This window comes from Patagioenas fasciata, chromosome 3 (genome assembly GCF_037038585.1).
Source record: "Patagioenas fasciata isolate bPatFas1 chromosome 3, bPatFas1.hap1, whole genome shotgun sequence".
Lineage (NCBI taxonomy): Eukaryota > Metazoa > Chordata > Aves > Columbiformes > Columbidae > Patagioenas > Patagioenas fasciata.
The window spans coordinates 125,304,166-125,321,217 of record NC_092522.1 but is presented as its reverse complement, the minus strand read 5'-3'; the positions used below and the strand labels follow the sequence as shown (position 1 = coordinate 125,321,217).

At 67.4% G+C, this 17,052-nt stretch overlaps 3 protein-coding genes across 5 annotated transcripts; 1 reads left to right on the top strand and 2 right to left on the bottom strand.

The window, feature by feature from the left end:
• Positions 1–2,971: 2,971 nt before the first annotated feature.
• UCN (urocortin) lies at positions 2,972–3,271 on the top strand. The gene has a single exon (XM_065833727.2). The coding sequence runs from the start codon at positions 2,972–2,974 to the stop codon at positions 3,269–3,271; it is 300 nt and encodes a 99-aa protein (XP_065689799.1).
• Positions 3,272–8,696: 5,425 nt separating this feature from the next.
• Positions 8,697–12,942, bottom strand: TRIM54 (tripartite motif containing 54). 2 transcript variants are annotated; one of them, XM_065833718.2, is made up of 10 exons: positions 12,682–12,942; positions 12,210–12,382; positions 11,454–11,625; positions 11,274–11,369; positions 10,935–11,168; positions 10,593–10,615; positions 10,355–10,479; positions 9,964–10,065; positions 9,027–9,065; positions 8,697–8,833 (listed from the first exon to the last, which is right to left on the bottom strand). In XM_065833718.2, the coding sequence occupies exons 1-10, from the start codon at positions 12,847–12,849 to the stop codon at positions 8,823–8,825; spliced, it is 1,143 nt and encodes a 380-aa protein (XP_065689790.1). In that variant the 5' UTR covers positions 12,850–12,942; the 3' UTR covers positions 8,697–8,822. The 2 variants fall into 2 exon arrangements, with proteins under 2 accessions (XP_065689790.1, XP_065689789.1); XM_065833717.2 differs by having other exon boundaries at positions 11,274–11,625.
• Positions 12,943–14,804: 1,862 nt separating this feature from the next.
• DNAJC5G (DnaJ heat shock protein family (Hsp40) member C5 gamma) lies at positions 14,805–16,946 on the bottom strand. Of its 2 annotated transcripts, XM_071807249.1 has the most exons (5): positions 16,626–16,939; positions 16,305–16,518; positions 16,052–16,205; positions 15,632–15,673; positions 14,805–15,518 (listed from the first exon to the last, which is right to left on the bottom strand). In XM_071807249.1, the coding sequence occupies exons 1-5, from the start codon at positions 16,922–16,924 to the stop codon at positions 15,442–15,444; spliced, it is 786 nt and encodes a 261-aa protein (XP_071663350.1). In that variant the 5' UTR covers positions 16,925–16,939; the 3' UTR covers positions 14,805–15,441. The 2 variants fall into 2 exon arrangements, with proteins under 2 accessions (XP_071663350.1, XP_065689798.2); XM_065833726.2 differs by lacking the exon at positions 15,632–15,673 and having other exon boundaries at positions 16,626–16,946.
• Positions 16,947–17,052: the final 106 nt, after the last annotated feature.

Genomic DNA, 17,052 nt, shown 5'->3' with positions numbered 1-17,052 from the left:
GCAGGATCCTCCCGGGGCTCACAGCTGCTTGGTGCGGGGCAGCGGTTCAAAGGGGCTGCGGGAAGGGTCTGGGTGGCGGTTGGAGATGGGGCTGTGACAAGACCACATCCACCTGTGCCTTGTCCAAGAGGATCCTGCCTGTCCTGCCCGCCCAGAGTCCCACAGGTCATGGAGACGGGCACCCAGCCCCGTCCTGCACGGGCAGCGAGCAGACACGGGCAGCTCACGCTGTCCTGCCTGGAGCGGCGCTGGTGGAACCACGGCGGTTGATCGAGCCCAGGGCCCAGAGCCCCAGCCCCCTCGGGATGAGGATGAGCTGGACGGAGCCATCCCCGCGTGCTGCCAGCACCATGCTGGGCGCTGCCCAACAGCCGCAGCCGTGGCGCTCGCCTGGGGAAAGCAAAGACCTGGGAAAGCGAGATATGCGGTTCCAGCCACCTGGGTGATAAAGGAAGATCAATACTAACATGGCCATCTGTACTAACATAATTAGATCACGGCAACTAGTCAAAATATAAGGGGCCTTGGACAGGTTGTACTGAAGTATGTTTCTTGTAATTGTAAAGAGTGATAGCCCAGACTCGTGAGAATGGTACCGGATAACCGCCCCCAAGTACATGTGATGTGTGAATGTCATTGGGCCTGGTTTGTGAATGAGTGGGAATGTAACTGAAACACATAACAGGAGCGTGGTGTGTTTTTAGTAACAGTTATTGATGAAACATCTTGTTTAACCTCGTAGTCCAGGCCCATATTTGTAAACCCTATAAATTATCAACGGCTAATAAAAAGGGCCTCATCCTGGCTCAGCTCGCTGCTCTGATGTGGGTGAATACCCCCAGGGCATCAGGCAAGCTCTCTCATCACCACACTCGCCTGAGGGGATGCACCATCCTTCCTCCTGCTCCGCGCTGCCCTTGTGCACCCACTTGTGCTGGCTCGTACCAGGGGTCCAGGGCTGGCCCTGCTCGGCCCCGGTGTGGGTGCAGTTCCAGGCGGATGGGTGTAACCCAAAGCACAGGAGAGCCAAAACCTGCACAGGACCCCGCTGCACCCTGGTGGGGATGGAGCTGCAGAACCTGCCCAGCTCTCAGCGGCCAAGGGACTGCAGCTACAGCCAACTGATGGCACCGTGGAGCTGTGTGCTAGGGCTGTGCATGGGTGGCACCGGGGCTTTGGGAACCAGGCCCAGCCTGGCCTCAGGCACCCTGTGGGGCTGTGGGGCTCGGCCCGGGCTCTCCCCAGCCTATGGGGTGGGAGCTGCTGGTCGGAGGCTGCAGATAGCGGGAGGTGCAGCCCCAGTGCACTGAGCCTCTTGCAGCTCAGTCCAGGGGTGCGGAAGGCCCTGGGGTGTCAGCAACGAGTGAGATGTGAGCATGGCACGAACCGGGTGCTTGTCCCTGGGAGCTGCCAGCCTGATGGCACCGGGGCTGCCAGGGTACGGGGGATTGATCCCAGCCCCCACTGAGGGCTCTGCCCCAGAGCTGCAGGGAGGTGGTGCCGGGTGCCAGCCTTCACGCCAGATCCACGTCACAGGTGCATGGCACCGTGTGCTGCCTCTCTGCGGGCAGGGCTGTGCCTGGAGCGCGATGCGCCGTGTGAGGGACCAGCTGGACCTCCCTGCCCAGGCTCTGCCTAACGCCGGCACCAAGGACACAGCCGCTCCATGCCCACCTGGGCACCGGCAGCAGCACCAGCGCGGGTGTCAGCGCGGGTTTCAGCGTGGTTTCCCCGCTGCAGGCAGTGGGGAGGGGGCTCTGCCGGCAGCAGTTTGGTGCACCCGCAGCTACCTCACCTTTTGGCAGCGGCAGCTGGTGCCCCGGGCTGGAACATCCTGCATGCAGCACAGCACTGCCGGCTCCGGAGCTTCGCTCTATGAGTCACGGAATTTGGCTGGTGGTGCCTTCACCGCTCACGCTGTCTGCAGCTCCCGGTGGTTTGACCTCAGCACCTCGAGCTCTGCCCGGGGCACGGTGCCACCAGGCCCCGCCACAGCCACGGGTGTGTGCCCCTCCCGTGCCCGTTCTGTGCGACCCCCCCCACCCCGGGACAGCCCCCGCTGCTGCGCTTGGTGCCTGCCCGGTTCGTTGTTGCTCAACACGGCTGCTTGACCCGGCCCACCCGGAGGGTCTCACGCCAAGCAGCCGCCGCTCAGCCCGCTCCGCCGGACCGGCACCGCTCGCCGGTGCTCGGGGCTCGGGCCCCGGGGTCCTGCCCGCGGGAGTGAGCTGCCCGCCCACCGCCGGTGCCCCGATCCGCACTGTTCGGCGGGTCCCGGCGCTTCAGCACCGCGGACAGCGGCACCGGGCCCGGGACTGGCGCGGGGCGAGCGGGGGAGTCGGGGGGAGCCGGGGACCGGGAGGCAGCGCAATCGGCGGCTCCCGGCCCCGAGGACCTGCCGGTACCGGCCCCGCCGCGCCCCTCTGAGTGGGCGCCGGAATGGAACGGGGGTCGCGATCCCCGAGACTGGGGAGAGCAGGGCCAACGCCGCCGCCCCATTGCCCCGCTGCCGGTGCCCCGCTCCCCGCCGCCGTCCCGGTGCCCCTCCCGCCCCCGCCCCCCGCCGGTCGGTGCGTGCCCGGCGCTGACGTCAGCCCGAGCTCCCGGACCTATATAAGCACCGACCGAGCCGCCGGTTCAGCTCCCGCGGAACGGACTGCGCTCCGCTCCACCGCCAGCGCACCGGAGGGGACAGCGCACCGGGTACGGGACGACGCGCGGGTACGGGGGCAGCGCACCGGGCCGGCGCCGGTGCAGGGGACCGGGCAGGGCACAGAGTGCAGGCTGCCGAGGGACGGTGCAGGCTGCCGAGGAGGCGGCACCGCGCCCCGGCGGCCCCACGGTGGGTCGGTCCCCGTGCTGCCGCGTACACCGTCCCCTCGGGTTCCCCGCTCCCTTCAGTCGCGCCGGTATCCCGGTCTCTCCCCCTTGCACTGAGCCCCCCGCTCCGCAGGTGCGGACGGAGCCGAGGATGCGGCGGGCGCTGCTCACCCTCCTGCTGCTGCTCGTCCGCCTGCCGCCCGCCGCCCCCCGCCCCGCGAGCCCCGACGGCTCCGTCCCGGCGGCCGCGGCCGAGGCGGGGGATCGCCCGCTCTGGCCGCCGCTGGCGCCGCCGCCCCCGGAGCCGTGGCGGGCGCGGCGGGACGAGCCGCCGCTCTCCATCGACCTCACCTTCCACCTGCTGCGGCACCTCCTGCTGCTCGCCCGCGCCCAGAGCCAGCGCGCCCGCGCCGACAGCAACCGCCTCATCCTCGACGCCGTCGGGCGCTGAGCGCCGTCCCGAGCCGTGCCGGGGCTCCACCGGGACTGCGCCGGGCTCCGGCCGCCCCCTCGGTCTCCACGCCGTGAGCTGCACCGGCAAACTCACCGACAACGGCACCGGAACCGGCTGCACCCGCCGCACCCGCCTCATCCTCGGTGCTGGGGCAAGTGGCCGCGGTACCGGCCCCGGCTCAGCCCCGGGACGAGCCCGCTCTCGTTTTGTAATAAAACGTGGTGGAAGCCCGAGGCGTGAGCGAGTGCGGGGCGGGGAGGGCGGCCGGGGCTGCGCGGGGCCGGGGCGCCGGGCTCACCGGGAACGGGGGACAGGATCACCAGGAACGGGGGACAGGCTCACCGGGAACGGGACAGGCACACCGGAAACGGCGGGACAGGCTCACCGGGACAGGTTCACCGGGGACAGGCTGAGCAGAGCTCGGGCGGGCTCATGCGGGAGCAGCTGGGCAGGCAGCACCGAGCACACCAGTGGGGGACAGGGCTGCGTGTGTCCCTGGGAGGGGGACACATACCGTGGTCTCCGTGGGGGAAGGAGCTCCCAGCCCCTGAGGTGAGGCGGCCGTGGGCGCCGTGGGAAGCGAAGGGCGCAGAGCGATGGGAGCAGCAGGTGCCTTGCCACAGAGGAGCAGGGCAAAGGGGTGCTGCACCCACATGGGGACAGCCAGGGACGTGGCGGGAGGGAAACCAGAGCTCTGCATGTGGCAACCCCCGGAGCTGCTGTCAGAGCCCCGGGGGCTGTGGGACAGACAGAGGCCCTGCGGGGGGACACGGCTGTCCTGCAGGAGCGGTGGAGGGCAGCACGCGTGGGCGGCCGGGATGCGGGCAGCAGGGTGCAGCCCCCATGCCTCACGTGAGCTGATTTCAGTGAGCTGGTAGGTGGCTGGAGGCAGCGACAAAGGACGAAGGAGCTGAGGAAAGCCAGGAGGCCTGTGAGGATGAGCTCCAGAGCCGCCACAGGGTGCCAGGACGGCTGAGGGTGGAAGGGGCCTGGGGAGAATCCTCGCTCCAACCCCTGCTCAGGGCAGGGGCAGCTGGAGCCACTTGCTCACAGTCGTGTCCATCCGGGCTTTGAAAGAGGAAAGTCCCTCTGGACACGAGAAACTTGGAGCTGGAAGACTGCGCTGGCAAGAAAGACCATAATAAAAGAGGATTCCCAGAGCATCTCCCCGCTGGAAGATATTCAAAAGCAGGCTGGACACAGACCTGGACAACCTGCTGAACTGGGACTGGGGGAGCTCCAGAGGCCGGGCCCCCCCGTGTGCCTGCATGGCTCCCTGGCTGGGGGGCACGGCTTCCCCAGGCAACCTGTTTGATCAGCATCACTGTCAAAAATGTATGTTGCTGTTTTTTTGAGAAAATAACAAAACACAAACCCGAAACAAAACAAAACAAAAAGCTTTGGAAAAAAGTTTCAGTGGAATCTCCTCTGCTTCAGCTTGTCTTTGTGTTCGCTGGTGCTGTCTCCGGGCTCTGTGTCCCTTCCCTCCCATCACAGATGTACACACATGGCTCCAGATCTCCCCGAGCTGTCTCTGCTCCAGGCTGAGCAGCCCCAGTTGCCCTCATGCGGCAGATGCTCCAGACCCTTGATCGTGTCTGTGGCCCTTCCCTGGACTCCAGCAGAGACCCATCCTCACAGAATCCCAGAGCGTCAGGGGTTGGAGGGCCCTGGAAAGCTCATCCAGTGCAATCCCCCCATGGAGCAGGAACACCCAGCTGAGGTTCCACAGGAAGGGGTCCAGGCGGGTTTGAATGTCTGCAGAGAAGGAGACTCCACAACCTCCCTGGGCAGCCTGGGCCAGGCTCTGACACCCTCACCCCCAACAAGTTGCTTCTCCTCTTTCAGTGGAACCTCCTGTGTTCCAGTTTGCACCCATTGCCCCTTGTCCTGTCACTGGTTGTCACCGAGAAGAGCCTGGCTCCATCCTCCTGACACTGCCCCTTTCCATATTGATCCCCAGGAATGAGTCCCCCCTCAGTCTCCTCTTCTCCAGCTCCAGAGCCCCAGCTCCCTCAGCCTTTCCTCACACGGGAGATGCTCCACTCCCTTCAGCATCTTGGTGGCTGCGCTGGACTCTCTGCAGCAGTTCCCTGTCCTTCTGGAGCTGAGGGGCCACAGCTGGACACAATATTCCAGGTGTGGTCTCCCCAGGGCAGAGCAGAGGGGCAGGAGAACCTCTCTGACCTACTGACCACCCCCTTCTAACCCACCCCAGGTCCCATTGGCTTCCTGGCCACAAGGGCCCAGTGCTGGCTCATGGTCACCCTGCTGTCCCCAGGACCCCCAGGTCCCTTTCCCTACACTGCTCTCCAACACCTCATTCCCCAACTTATGCTGGAACCTGGGGTTGTTCCTGTCCAGATGTTGGACTCTGCACTTGCCCTCAACCTGGGCTCTGCAGACACGACCTCCCCACACTACCAGTGCTCCCCCCGCACAGCCCATGGTGCCACTGACCCCTCCACTGAGAGGGCACATCGCCATCTCCTCTCCAGCTTGGTGTCACCAGAGTCATTTGTAGCTCTTACCCTTCATGTCCCTCAGCAGGTTCTGCTCCAGATGGGTCCCCAAAACCCAGGAGCACTGGAAGGTAGAGCTGCCCACCAGGACTTGGAGAGACACAGATGTCCTGGGCGGTGGCCTGGAGACACTGGGAACCCATGGTGGAGATCCAGCACAGGGAGCGGGGGACACAACCGCACAGAAGAACAGACGACAAAGGAGGAATTTTCAAACCTTGTCTGGTTGTGCATGGAGGGTGTCAGGCAGCCAGCGATCGGTCAAGGTGAACGTCCAGCCCACCCAGTGTGGTCATGGGCTGCTCAAGGACAGGCTGGGGCTGGGGAGGGCAGGGACAGGTGGCAAGCGTGTGGAGATGGGACTCAAGAAAGAAAACTACCCAAAATAGAGGGGAACCAAGCTGGGGGTCTCCCGAGACATCCCAGCCCCCAAGAGTGGTGCCCAAGGGTGCCCAGAGGCTGCTGAGGTCCCTGTGATCCGCTCATCATCATCTCTGGAAGGTGATGGGGAGAGGGGAACGTCCCTGAGTGGTGGAGAAGGGCAAATGTCGCACCCCCAAATGGCCCCAAAGGGCAGGGGCAGAGATGGAGAAGACATCCAGCCTCCCCTCGGTCCCCAGGGACCACGCGAGCCCTCCCAGGGGGCGTTTCTGGCACGTGAAGGAGCTGACAATGACCGGCTGGGCCACAGGGTCCATCCCCACAGCAGCATTGGCGCAGGGACACGGGAGAGCAGCGATGTCCCCTGGCCTGTCCCCAACCAGGGCTGAGCACGTGTCCCCATGCTGGGCCGTGGGGTCTGGTCGGTGGACACGGGTGGGTGCAGTGCTGTGCCGGGGGCTGGTGGCCAGTGAGCGCCACAGGGCACCCCACCGGGGTCACCCGCTTTCGGGGCAGGGGGGTGGCACTCACTCACGTTCACAGATAACACCAGATCCCCAAGTTCACGGACATCAACAAATCCACAGGGACCAGTTACTGCTGGAGGGCAGAGCTGCCACCAGCGGGGACATCGCAAGGACCAAGGCAAAGCCCTGCCTGAGCAGGCAGAGCCTGACCCACAGCTACAGCGAGCTCAGCGTGGGGCCGTGGGGAGGGACCAGCACCGGGCCGTGTCCCCTGCAGGGGACGTCCCATGGAGGAGGGTGGTGGTGGCGTGTCCTGCCCCATGGCACCTGCGGTGTCACACCGTGGTGGGTTCAGCTGCTGCACTGGTCCCTCTTGTCCTCCCACCCTCCCCAAGCAGGGTCACGCTGGGGAGCTGCCGTAGAACCCCCAACCTCTTTTTAATGGGTGCCCTGTTCCCAGGAGGTTCCCTCACACCCAGTGGGAATTTCCCCTGCCCCAACTTGTGTCACCAGTTCCTACACTGTCCCTGCGCCCTGCAGAGCAGGCTGGCCCCACATCTCCACACGCCATAAAGCACCTGTGGGGTGTCCTCTCCCCCAGCTCCTGTCCCCACTGTGTCCCTTGCCTGGCCAAGTGTCCCTCCCTGTCTGCTCCAGGGGACCCAGCCTGGACCAGGAACCAGCGGCAGCAGGGGAAGGGTCCTGCTGGCACAGCCCAGACATGGGGGTCTCTTTGACTGCTGGGGCACCCCCAGCTTCTGGACACCCCACTGGGGCCCAGCTGCTGGCCCAGCGCTGGGGTCACCAGGACCTGCCACACGCTGGTGCCCCTGGGGGCCCGTCCTGCACCCCAGACTCTGACCAGCTCGGTGTGGGGTGCGCGGGTCTGCTGGGTACTGGGGGGCTCTTGCTGCCCCTTGCAGGGACAGCGGAGGTGGCAGCTGGAGACACCCGCGCAGTGCCCCAGCCCTAGGGGACCTGCCCACCCCCAGCCTCGGCCCCACGAGGAGCCCCTCGCCATGCACATCATCCGCCGCATCAGCCCTGACGCCACGGTGGCGCGGGACAAGGCGGGTGACGCAGCCGGCGCTGCCGCGGCGCTCCCGGGGGGCTCGGCCAGCGGCACGGGGGGCGCGGGCCTCGACACGGCACCGACGGCGGCTCCAGGCTGTGTACTCAGCCAGCTCATCCAGCACTGTTTGCTTGGTGTGCTCGGGGGACGGTGCTGCCCAGACGGTGTCCGGCGCAGCGGGGGGGCTGGCGGGGCTGGGGGGGGGCAGGTCCAGGCAGGGATGCGGGCAGGGATACAGGCAGGGATGAGGGCAGGGATGCGGGCAGGGATGAGGGCAGGGATACAGGCAGGGATGAGGGCAGGGATGCGGGCAGGGATGCGGGCAGGGATGCAGACAGGGATACAGGCAGAGATGAGGGCAGGGATGCAGGCAGGGATGCGGGCAGAGATACAGGCATGGATGCGGGCAGGGATGAGGGCAGGGATGCAGGCAGGGATGCGGGCAGGGATGCGGGCAGGGATGCAGGCAGGGATGCAGGCAGGGATACAGGCAGGGATGTGGGCAGGGATGCTGGCAGGGATGCGGGCAGGGATACAGGCACGGATGCGGGCAGGGATGCAGGCAGTGATGAGGGCAGGGATACAGGCAGGGGTGAGGGCAGGAATGTGGGTAGGGATGTGGGCAGGGATACAGGCAGGGATGAGGGCAGGGATGCGGGCAGGGATGCGGGCAGGGATGTGGGCAGGGATACGGGCAGGGATGAGGGCAGGGATACAGGCAGGGATGCGGGCAGGAATGCGGGCAGGGAGGTGGGCAGGGATGCGGGCAGGGATGTGGGCAGGGGGCAGAGCTGCTGCCCTGGCTGCCGGAGCTGAGCTGCACCGGGGCTCCCTGGGAACCACCACTCACGGGGGTCCGGGGCACTGCTGGGGTGAGGGGGCTGGGCCTGCACCCCGGCTGGACCCCGTGGAACCGGCACAGAGCTGTGGGGGGCAGCCCCCATGCCCACCCCAGCCCACACACCACACTGGAGACAACATCCTCACACGGGGTTTAATGTCCAACAGGAGCAGCTCCAGCGTTTGGGGAATCACAGGGGCAGGGGCTCGCCGGGGGGGCCGGAACAGCGATAGGCAGGGGTCCAGTGCTTTCCCACGGCACTGGCTCAGTGCTGACCTGTGTGGGAAGGAGGGCTCAGCACCGTGTGGTGCAGACCCCCCCAGCCCCTGCAGGCTGGGACGCAGGGAGGGTCTGGGTGCCCCGAGGTGTGAACCCCCCCAAACATCCCATCCGCTCCCCCTTCTGTCCCCAGGAGGTGCCTCCTCTGCCCCATGGCCTGGCCCCATCCCCATCCCGTTGAGGGTCTCACCATGGGGGGAGCTCGCTGGCTTCTGCCTCGGCCCCACATCTGCAGGGGAAAGCAAGCGACAAGCTGGAGACAGGGACACCCGGCACGCTGCAGGACCCGCGCAGCCACAGGCGACCACAGCGCAGCCACACAGACACAGGGCTGGTCACGGCACGGCCTCCCCCGCGGGCACGGCAGCCCCAGCCCCCTGCACTGCAATTGAAGCCATGGGGACAAGCGCAGCAGCCAGGCACAGCACGGCACAGCATGGCACGGCACAGAATGGCACAGCACGGCACAGCATGGTAGGGCACAGCATGGCACAGTACGGCACAGCATGGTAGGGCACAGCATGGCACAGCACGGCACAGCACGGCACAGCATGGTAGGGCACAGCACGGTACAGCATGGCACAGCATGGCACAGCATGGTAGGGCACAGCATGGCACAGCACGGCACAGCACGGCACAGCATGGTAGGGCACAGCATGGCACAGCATGGCACAGCATGGCACAGCATGGTAGGGCACAGCATGGCACAGCATGGCAGAGGCACGGCATAGCATGGTAAGGCACAGCATGGCACGGCACAGCATGACATGGCACAGCGTGGTACGGCACAGCACAGCACAGGATGGCATGGTAGGGCACAGCATAGCATAGCAAGGCACAGCACAGCACGGCATAGCACAGCACGGCACAGCGAGGCACAGCAAGGCACAGCACAGCACGGCATAGCACAGCACGGCACAGCGAGGCACAGCAAGGCACAGCACAGCACGGCATAGCACAGCACGGCACAGCGAGGCACAGCAAGGCACAGCACAGCACGGCATAGCACAGCACGGCACAGCGAGGCACAGCAAGGCACAGCACAGCACGGCATAGCACAGCATGGCACAGCACGGCACAGCAAGGCACAGCACAGCACGACACAGCACGGCCCGTCGGGGTCTCACCTTCCACGGCTTCGGGCGCCTCCAGGCTGTCCAGCCGCTCCTCCTCCCCTGCGGCCTCGCTGCCGTCCCCGGGTCCGTCCCCGTCGTCCTCACCCAGCGGCTCTGCGGATCGGGGGACAGGTCAGCCAGGGCTCTCTCCCCTCAGCCTGGGGATACCCCGCGGGGTGGGGGGACACGTGACACAGCAGGACGTGAGCCAGAGGGGACATGGGGCAGGCCTGACCCCACAGGGCAGCAGACGAGGGGCCACATGTCCCATTCTGGTGCAAAGGGGATGCAGATCCACGCAGGACATGAAGTGGTGGTGGGGCTCTGCCTGTGCGAGGGCTGGGCACCCCGGGCAGGCCTGGGGACCCCCCAGGGCACGACAGCGCTTGTCCCAGCACCGCACCTGTCTGGAACTCGATGGTCCTCAGCATCTCAGCCACATAGTCCACGTTGATGGAGAAGTGGTCCATGTTCTCGTAGCCGGGCTCTGGGCGGCTGCTCATCGACACCTTGGACATGTCCATGATCCTGCGGGCAGGCAGACCCCCCCGGGAGCTGCCAGCGTCCAGCACCCACGCGGCTCCTGCGCCCCCAGCCCTCTGCCCCCCATGCCCAGCCCTCTGCTCCCCAGCCCCGCTCACTTCTTCAGTAGCTCCTTGGAGTGCTGTGGAGGAAAGCAGGGGGTTCAATGTCACCATGGAGCAATGGGACCTGAGACCTCATCAACCAGACATCACCCTCATCACAGCACAACCCGGGGGCAGTCCCAGATCCTTCAAAGTGACCACAGTCCCCTCCCCCAGCCCTGAGGGGCAGCCTCAGCCCCCCAAGTGACCCACGGCCCCACCACAAAGCCCTGGGGCAGTCCTAGACCCCCGGAGGGACCTGTCACCCCACACAGTGCCCCAGGACAGCCTGGGGACAGCCCCATTTCCCCAGAGAGTCCTGACCCCCTGCACCCCCATGGCCCCACCAGCACAGACCTGCAGGTACACGGCCATCTGGGGCTCCTCCATGGCCTGGATGGCTGACTCCACCAGCTTGGAGGAGGCCTCCAGGTGGTCTCCGTACTGGCGGATGAGGCCCCGCACGTGCTGCACCTTCTCCTCCTGCTCCCGCGCGATGCTCTGCAGCAGCTCCTTCTTCCGCTCCTCCAGGATGCTGTACAGCGAGTCGAAGCGCAGCCCCAGGTGCTGCTTCTGCCGCCGGCCGTTCTCCTGCAGGAGCGCCGGGCTCAGGGGCTGCCACGGTCCTGCCGTGTCCCCACCATGGGCACATGGCCTCAGGGCTCTGCGCAGTCCCCAGGCCCCCCTGGCCCCCACCTCGATGGTGTGGCAGATCTCCTCCATCTGTGTGATGATGGCCTGGATGCGGTCGTTCCCCGCCACCAGCATGGCGATGCCATCACTGAGCTCGCTCTGGGAGGGGATGGGATGGGTGTGAGGGCCGGTTGGATGGGCAGCCCCCCAGCCCCTGCGACATCCCCCTCCGAGGGCACCCACCTTCTGACGCTGGTAGACGGCGGGCAGTGGCGCGACCTCGCAGTCCTTGTGCGCCCCGAAGACCTTGCAGAGGGAGCAGGTGGGCGCCTCGCAGCGCAGGCAGTAGATGTTGATCCGCTCGTCCTCGTGCTCCTCGCACATGAGGTGCTGCTCCGCCTTGGCGTGCAGGGGCCTGTGGGGGGACTGGTGGGTCTGGACCCCAGGGACACCCCCGGCCTCCACGAACACCCCTGGCCCCAGGGACACCCCTGGCCCCAGAGACACCATGGACCCCAGAGACACCCTTGGCGCCAGGGACACCCCTGACCCCAGGGACACCCCTGGCCCCAGAGACACCACGGACTCCAGGGACATCCTTGGTGCCAGGGACACCCCTAACCCCAGGGACACTCCCGTCATCCCCAGGGACAACTCTGACCCCAGGGACACCCACGGTCCCCAGGGACAACTCTGACCCCAGGGACACTCGCGGCCCCTAAGGGACACCCCCGGCCCCCGGGAAGCCTCCGACCCGAGGGACATCCCCTACCCCAGAGACACCCCAGGGACACCCCAGGGACACCCCTGGCCCCCAAGGACATCCCTGGCCCTTCAGGGACACCCCCAGCCCCTCGTGGTCCCTGTTACCCCACGGTCCAGATGGGCTCCCGACTCCAGCTCTGCGCTTGCAGCCCCCCCACCCCGTCGTGGGATCCCTGTCACCCGCGGGGCTCGCTCCCCCGTGGGGTCCCCGCTGCCGCCGTGGGGTGTCCGCACCTGGCCGACTCCTGCTTGTAGATGTCGATGATGTTCTCCACCAGCAGGTTCCGCTGCAGCCCGTACACGCCGTGCCGGTCCAGCACCACCTCGTGGCGGCACGACGGGCAGCGGAACCGGCCGCCCGACGGGACCGCGCTGGAGCCCCGCGACTGCCACAGCGGGTTGGAGGCCTGGGGGGGCGGCGGGTCACGGCCGCGGAACCCCCGCAGCCCCCCAGGAGCCCCCTCCAGGGCTCCGCCGCCGAGACCCCGCGGGGCCCTCCCCCCGCGGCCGTGTGCCCCGAATCCCCCGCGTGGGCACGGGCATGGACACGGACACGGACACGGACACAGACACGAGTCCCTCCCTCGACGCGACCGGGCAGTCCCCACCGCACCGGGAGCGGCTCGTCCCGGGGTCCCGGCGGCTCGTCCCGGGGCCGGGACCGGCTCCAGCCCCCCCCGGCGGCCGCGGGCCGGTGCGGGCGCACCTGGAAGACGTCGTTGGCGCACTTGCGGCAGAGGTTGTGCTGGCAGGGCAGGATGACCACGGGCTTGGTGAACATCTCCAGGCAGATGGGGCAGATGAGCTGCTTCTCCAGGCTCTCCATGCTCCGCGCCTCCGCCAGCAGCGGCTTCAGCCCCACCGCGAAGTTCATCGCCGCGGTCCCGGCCCGGCCCGGCCCGGCTCTGCCCAGCACGGCCCCGCTCCGGCTCCGGCCCCGGCCGCCCGGTGCCCGCTCTGCCCCGGCCCCGGCCTCGGCCCCGCTGAGCGCCGCGCTAATTTTAGCCGCCCCCGCCCCGCCGGGGCCGCCGCAGCTGTCGGCGGCGTCGGGTGACACTGAGTCACGGCGCCGCGCTCAGCGGGGCCCCACCGGCGCCCCCGGCCCCACGACGCGGCCTCGCTGACCCCCGGCACCGGCTGACCCCCCGGGACCGGCTGACCCCCAGAGCCTGGATGACCCCGCAGGACTGGCTGATCCCCTGGAACCAGTCGCCCCCTGGGGACAGGCTGACCCACAGGACCAGCAGCCCAACTGGGCTCGGGCAGGCGGCTGGGGCAGCAGGGGCTGAGGCACACACCACCCCCCTGGGGGGACCTCCCCCCATGCCCATCCCATCCCATCCCATCCCAAACCACCCCTGAGCCCTTGGCCTGTGCAGAGCCCCGTTCCCCCCGGGATGAGCAGTGCTGCCGCTTCAGGGGCTTCACAGGGCTCCCCCACCACCTGCTGCCTGGGGAGGACGAGGGGCTGGGACCCCATCCCACCGGACCCTGGGTGGCCGGGGCAGGTGGTTGTGGGGTCTGCAGAGCTGGTCTGGAGCAGGGCCCGGCAGGGCAGAGCTGCCGGGCTCTCCCGCAGGCAGTGGGCACAGGCCAGGGTCACCCAGGCCCCACGGACCCCGTCCAGCACCAGCCCCCCAAACAGCAGCGTGGAAGGGTGCCCGGGAGGGACAGTGCCAGGAACATCCCCATCCTGCTGCTCACCTCGACACTCTGGCTATATTTAGGGGGTGAGACAGAGCCTGTGCAGCTGCAAACAGAGGCTGCTGCCTGGGCAGCGGGAAAGAAGAGCCAAGGGATCACTGCGTCCCCTTTGTCCCTCTGCCCCCTGCAACGCGGTGGCACCGTCCAGCTCTGCCACACCTCCCGAGAGAGCAGGGCAGGAGCCGTGCAGCATGGCCAGGCAGGGCGCAGGGCCCAGGGGCAGCACCTCACAGCAGGACCGTCACACTGAGCCCTCAGCCAGAACAGCGGCCGGGAAGAGCCCCAGGGCCAGGTGAGCTGCTCCCCGCGGGCGCACCGCACACAGCACAGCGACAAGGACGGGGCTGCGCAGCACGTCAGCAGCAGGAGCGGGGACAGGCCCTGCGGCCACCCCAGCAGGACCAGGGTGCTCAGCCAGGCTGCTGCTGCCCCATGCACCACAGCAGCGATGGGGGAAGCACAGCCGTGTGGGAGCCAGCCCTGTCCCAGGAAGGTGACAGGGGACACAGTGATGTTCACCTCTCTGATGTTCACCTCTACCCCTGACCAGTCACAACCCACTGGTGAGGAGCGTGAGTGAGGCCCCACTGCAGCACAGGTCTTATGAGGAGTGGCTTAGGGACCTGGGGTTCAGCTGGAGAACAGGAGCTGAGGGGAGACCTTCTGATCTCTGAACTGCCTGAAAGGAGCTTGGAGCCAGGGGGGTCGGGCTCTGCTCCCCAGGAACAAGCGCCAGGAGCAGAGGACACAGCCTCAAGTTGCACCAGGGGAGGTTGAGGTTGGATGTGGGGAACAATTTCTTCCCCAAAGGGCTGTGGGGCATTGGAACAGGCTGCCCAGGGCAGTGCTGGAGTCACCATCCCTGGGGGTGTTTAAAAGGCATTTAGACGAGGTTCTCAGGGACATGGTTTGGTTCTAGAGTTGGTCGCGTTATGGCTGGACAGGATGATCCTGAGGGTCTCTTCCAACCCAAATGATTCTACAATCCTCTACTCCACATTCCACCCATCCCACCACCCCCATGGGACCCACAGCCCCCCAGCGCAGGCAGCACCAGGCACAGGCCTGTCCCGCTGCGGAGCATTCGGGCAGCCCCTGCTGAGACAGAGACCACACTGAAACGCGTTCCCCTCCTCTCATCCTTTAATGGTGCCCATAAAACCTGTACAAACCCAAGGAAAGCGCCTGTCCTGGGCCCAGCCCTGCAGGGAACCTGCCAGCAGTGAGCGTGGGTGCAGCCAGTGCCCCGGGGCCATGGCAGGGCAGAGAGGGATGGGGCATAGCAGATGTCACCCCCATCCCAAAAGCAGTGTTTGGCACCCAGCACCCATCAGGAGGATCCCCGCGAGGGCGGGCAGCGGGCTCAGCCCAGCCCCGGAGGTTACAGTGCTAACGGTCTTGGAAACGCTCAGCTCCCTCTTGGGAGATGCAGAGCTTGGCCCGGAGAGGTCCCCGCTCGGGCCGGCTGCCGGTGCCACACAGGGGCACCGCGGCGGGCCAGGCACTGGGGACGGGGCGCAGCAGTGGGGGGTTCGGGCCGCCCCCACCACCAGTGCTGGGAGACAAGGGCATTGCCCTGGAGCTGCTCGAGCAGGGGCAGAACAGCCTCTGCAGCGATGCTGGCCAAATTAACCTGAGATTCTAGCCACCCTGAGGCTTGAGAGCCAACACAGGCGGCACGACGGGGGTCCCGGAAAGTGACAGTCCCAACGGAGGATCCCTGCCCGGCGACCTGAGGGAGCCGCAGGGACTGCAGTCAGCCTCAGGCATCGGTCCTGGCGCTGACAGACGGCAAGGGCTCCGGGCCGGCTGGTGGGGGCTGTGCCACAATGGGTGGATCTGGAAAACAAGAGCTGCAGGTGAGCGGCTCAGCCCCGTCCCACGGTGCCGGCGAGCAGGGATCTGGCACGGCCCAACACCCCATGAAGGCTCCCCCTCTCCCAACCTCTCACCAGCACACAGCCATGCAGCAGTGTCGCCCACCCCACGGAAACCTGCAAAAGGGACCCAGTGGCAGCCCCCACAGGCACCAGTGTGCCCAGTACCCAGGGAATGAAGCCAGCCTGGCACACGCTGCTGTCACACACTCCATGTCCCAGAGGGCAAGGGCCCAAGTGTCTCTCGGTCACAGACTCTTGCAGGGGCTTCAGGGAGCCCCTGTCCAAGGGAAATGAGGAAGAAGAAGGTATCCCCATGGTCTGTGTGGTGGCTCCCTCCACCAGCCCCACTCGGGATGGGAAACACTGAGGGCTGGCTGTTAAGCAACAGGTACAGCTAAGTCAGGTCTGAGCCCCAAGCCAGAGCTTCAACCCCCACGCAAGACGAGACGGGGGGAGCCCCCCACAAAGCCAGGCGGCCTCAGCCCGACTCACCGCTGTCCTCCGCGCGCATCTGCGCCTCCAGGTCCTTGGGGTCGACGTACTTGTAGGACTCGTCCTCCTTGGGCGGGCCGCACACCCCGCAGCAGAAGCAGCAGCAGCAGCAGCAGCAGCAGCAGGTGAGGGCACCGCAGCACAGAGCCAGGGCCTGCGGGGACGGGACGGGACGGGACGGCCCCGGTGAGCCACCCGAGCCGTCCCGCAGTCCCCGCACCGCCCCGCGCCGCGCGGGCAGCGCCCAGCTTACCCGGAACCACCACTTGGATAGGAGGAAATAGTGCTTGACGGCATCGTCCCCGAACTGCTCGGCCACGTAGAGCCCCAGCGAGCCGTACTGGTCGTAGAGCCGGCGCTTCTCCTGGTCGCTCAGCGTGGCGTGGGCGCTGTTGATCTCCTTGAAGCGCTCGGCGGCCTCCGGGTCATCGGGGTTCTTGTCCGGGTGGTACTTGAGCGCCAGCTTCCTGCGGGACACGGGCCGTGGGACGGGCCGCCCCGTGCCCACCCCGCACCGCCCCCCGGGCAGTCCCCGCCGCCTGCCCCCCGCGCCCCGCTCCGCGCCCCTCCGCACCGATAGGCCTTCTTGATCTCCTCGGGGGAGCTGCCCTTCTGCAGCCCCAGGACGCGGTACAGGCTCTCCCCGACCCGGGACAGCTTCCGCTGCGGCCGCCCGGCCTCCGCCATGGCGCCCGCGCCCCGGGACGGCGGCACCGACCGCCCCGGCCCGGCCCCGCGGCACCGACCGCCCCGGCCCGGCCCCGCAGCACCGACCGCCCCGGCCAGGCCCTGCCCGCCGCTCTGCGCACGCGCCGGCACGAACGGCCCCCCCGCCGCACCGGACGCGGTGGCAGCCGTGTCACAGTCCCACATGGGGACAGCCCGCACGGGGACAGGCGCCCCCCGCCCCCCCCATGGTGACACTCCAATCACGCACCCTGAACACCCGGTACACGGTGGCACCCCCAGCAGGAAGCGTCACCCTTACCACTCCCACATGC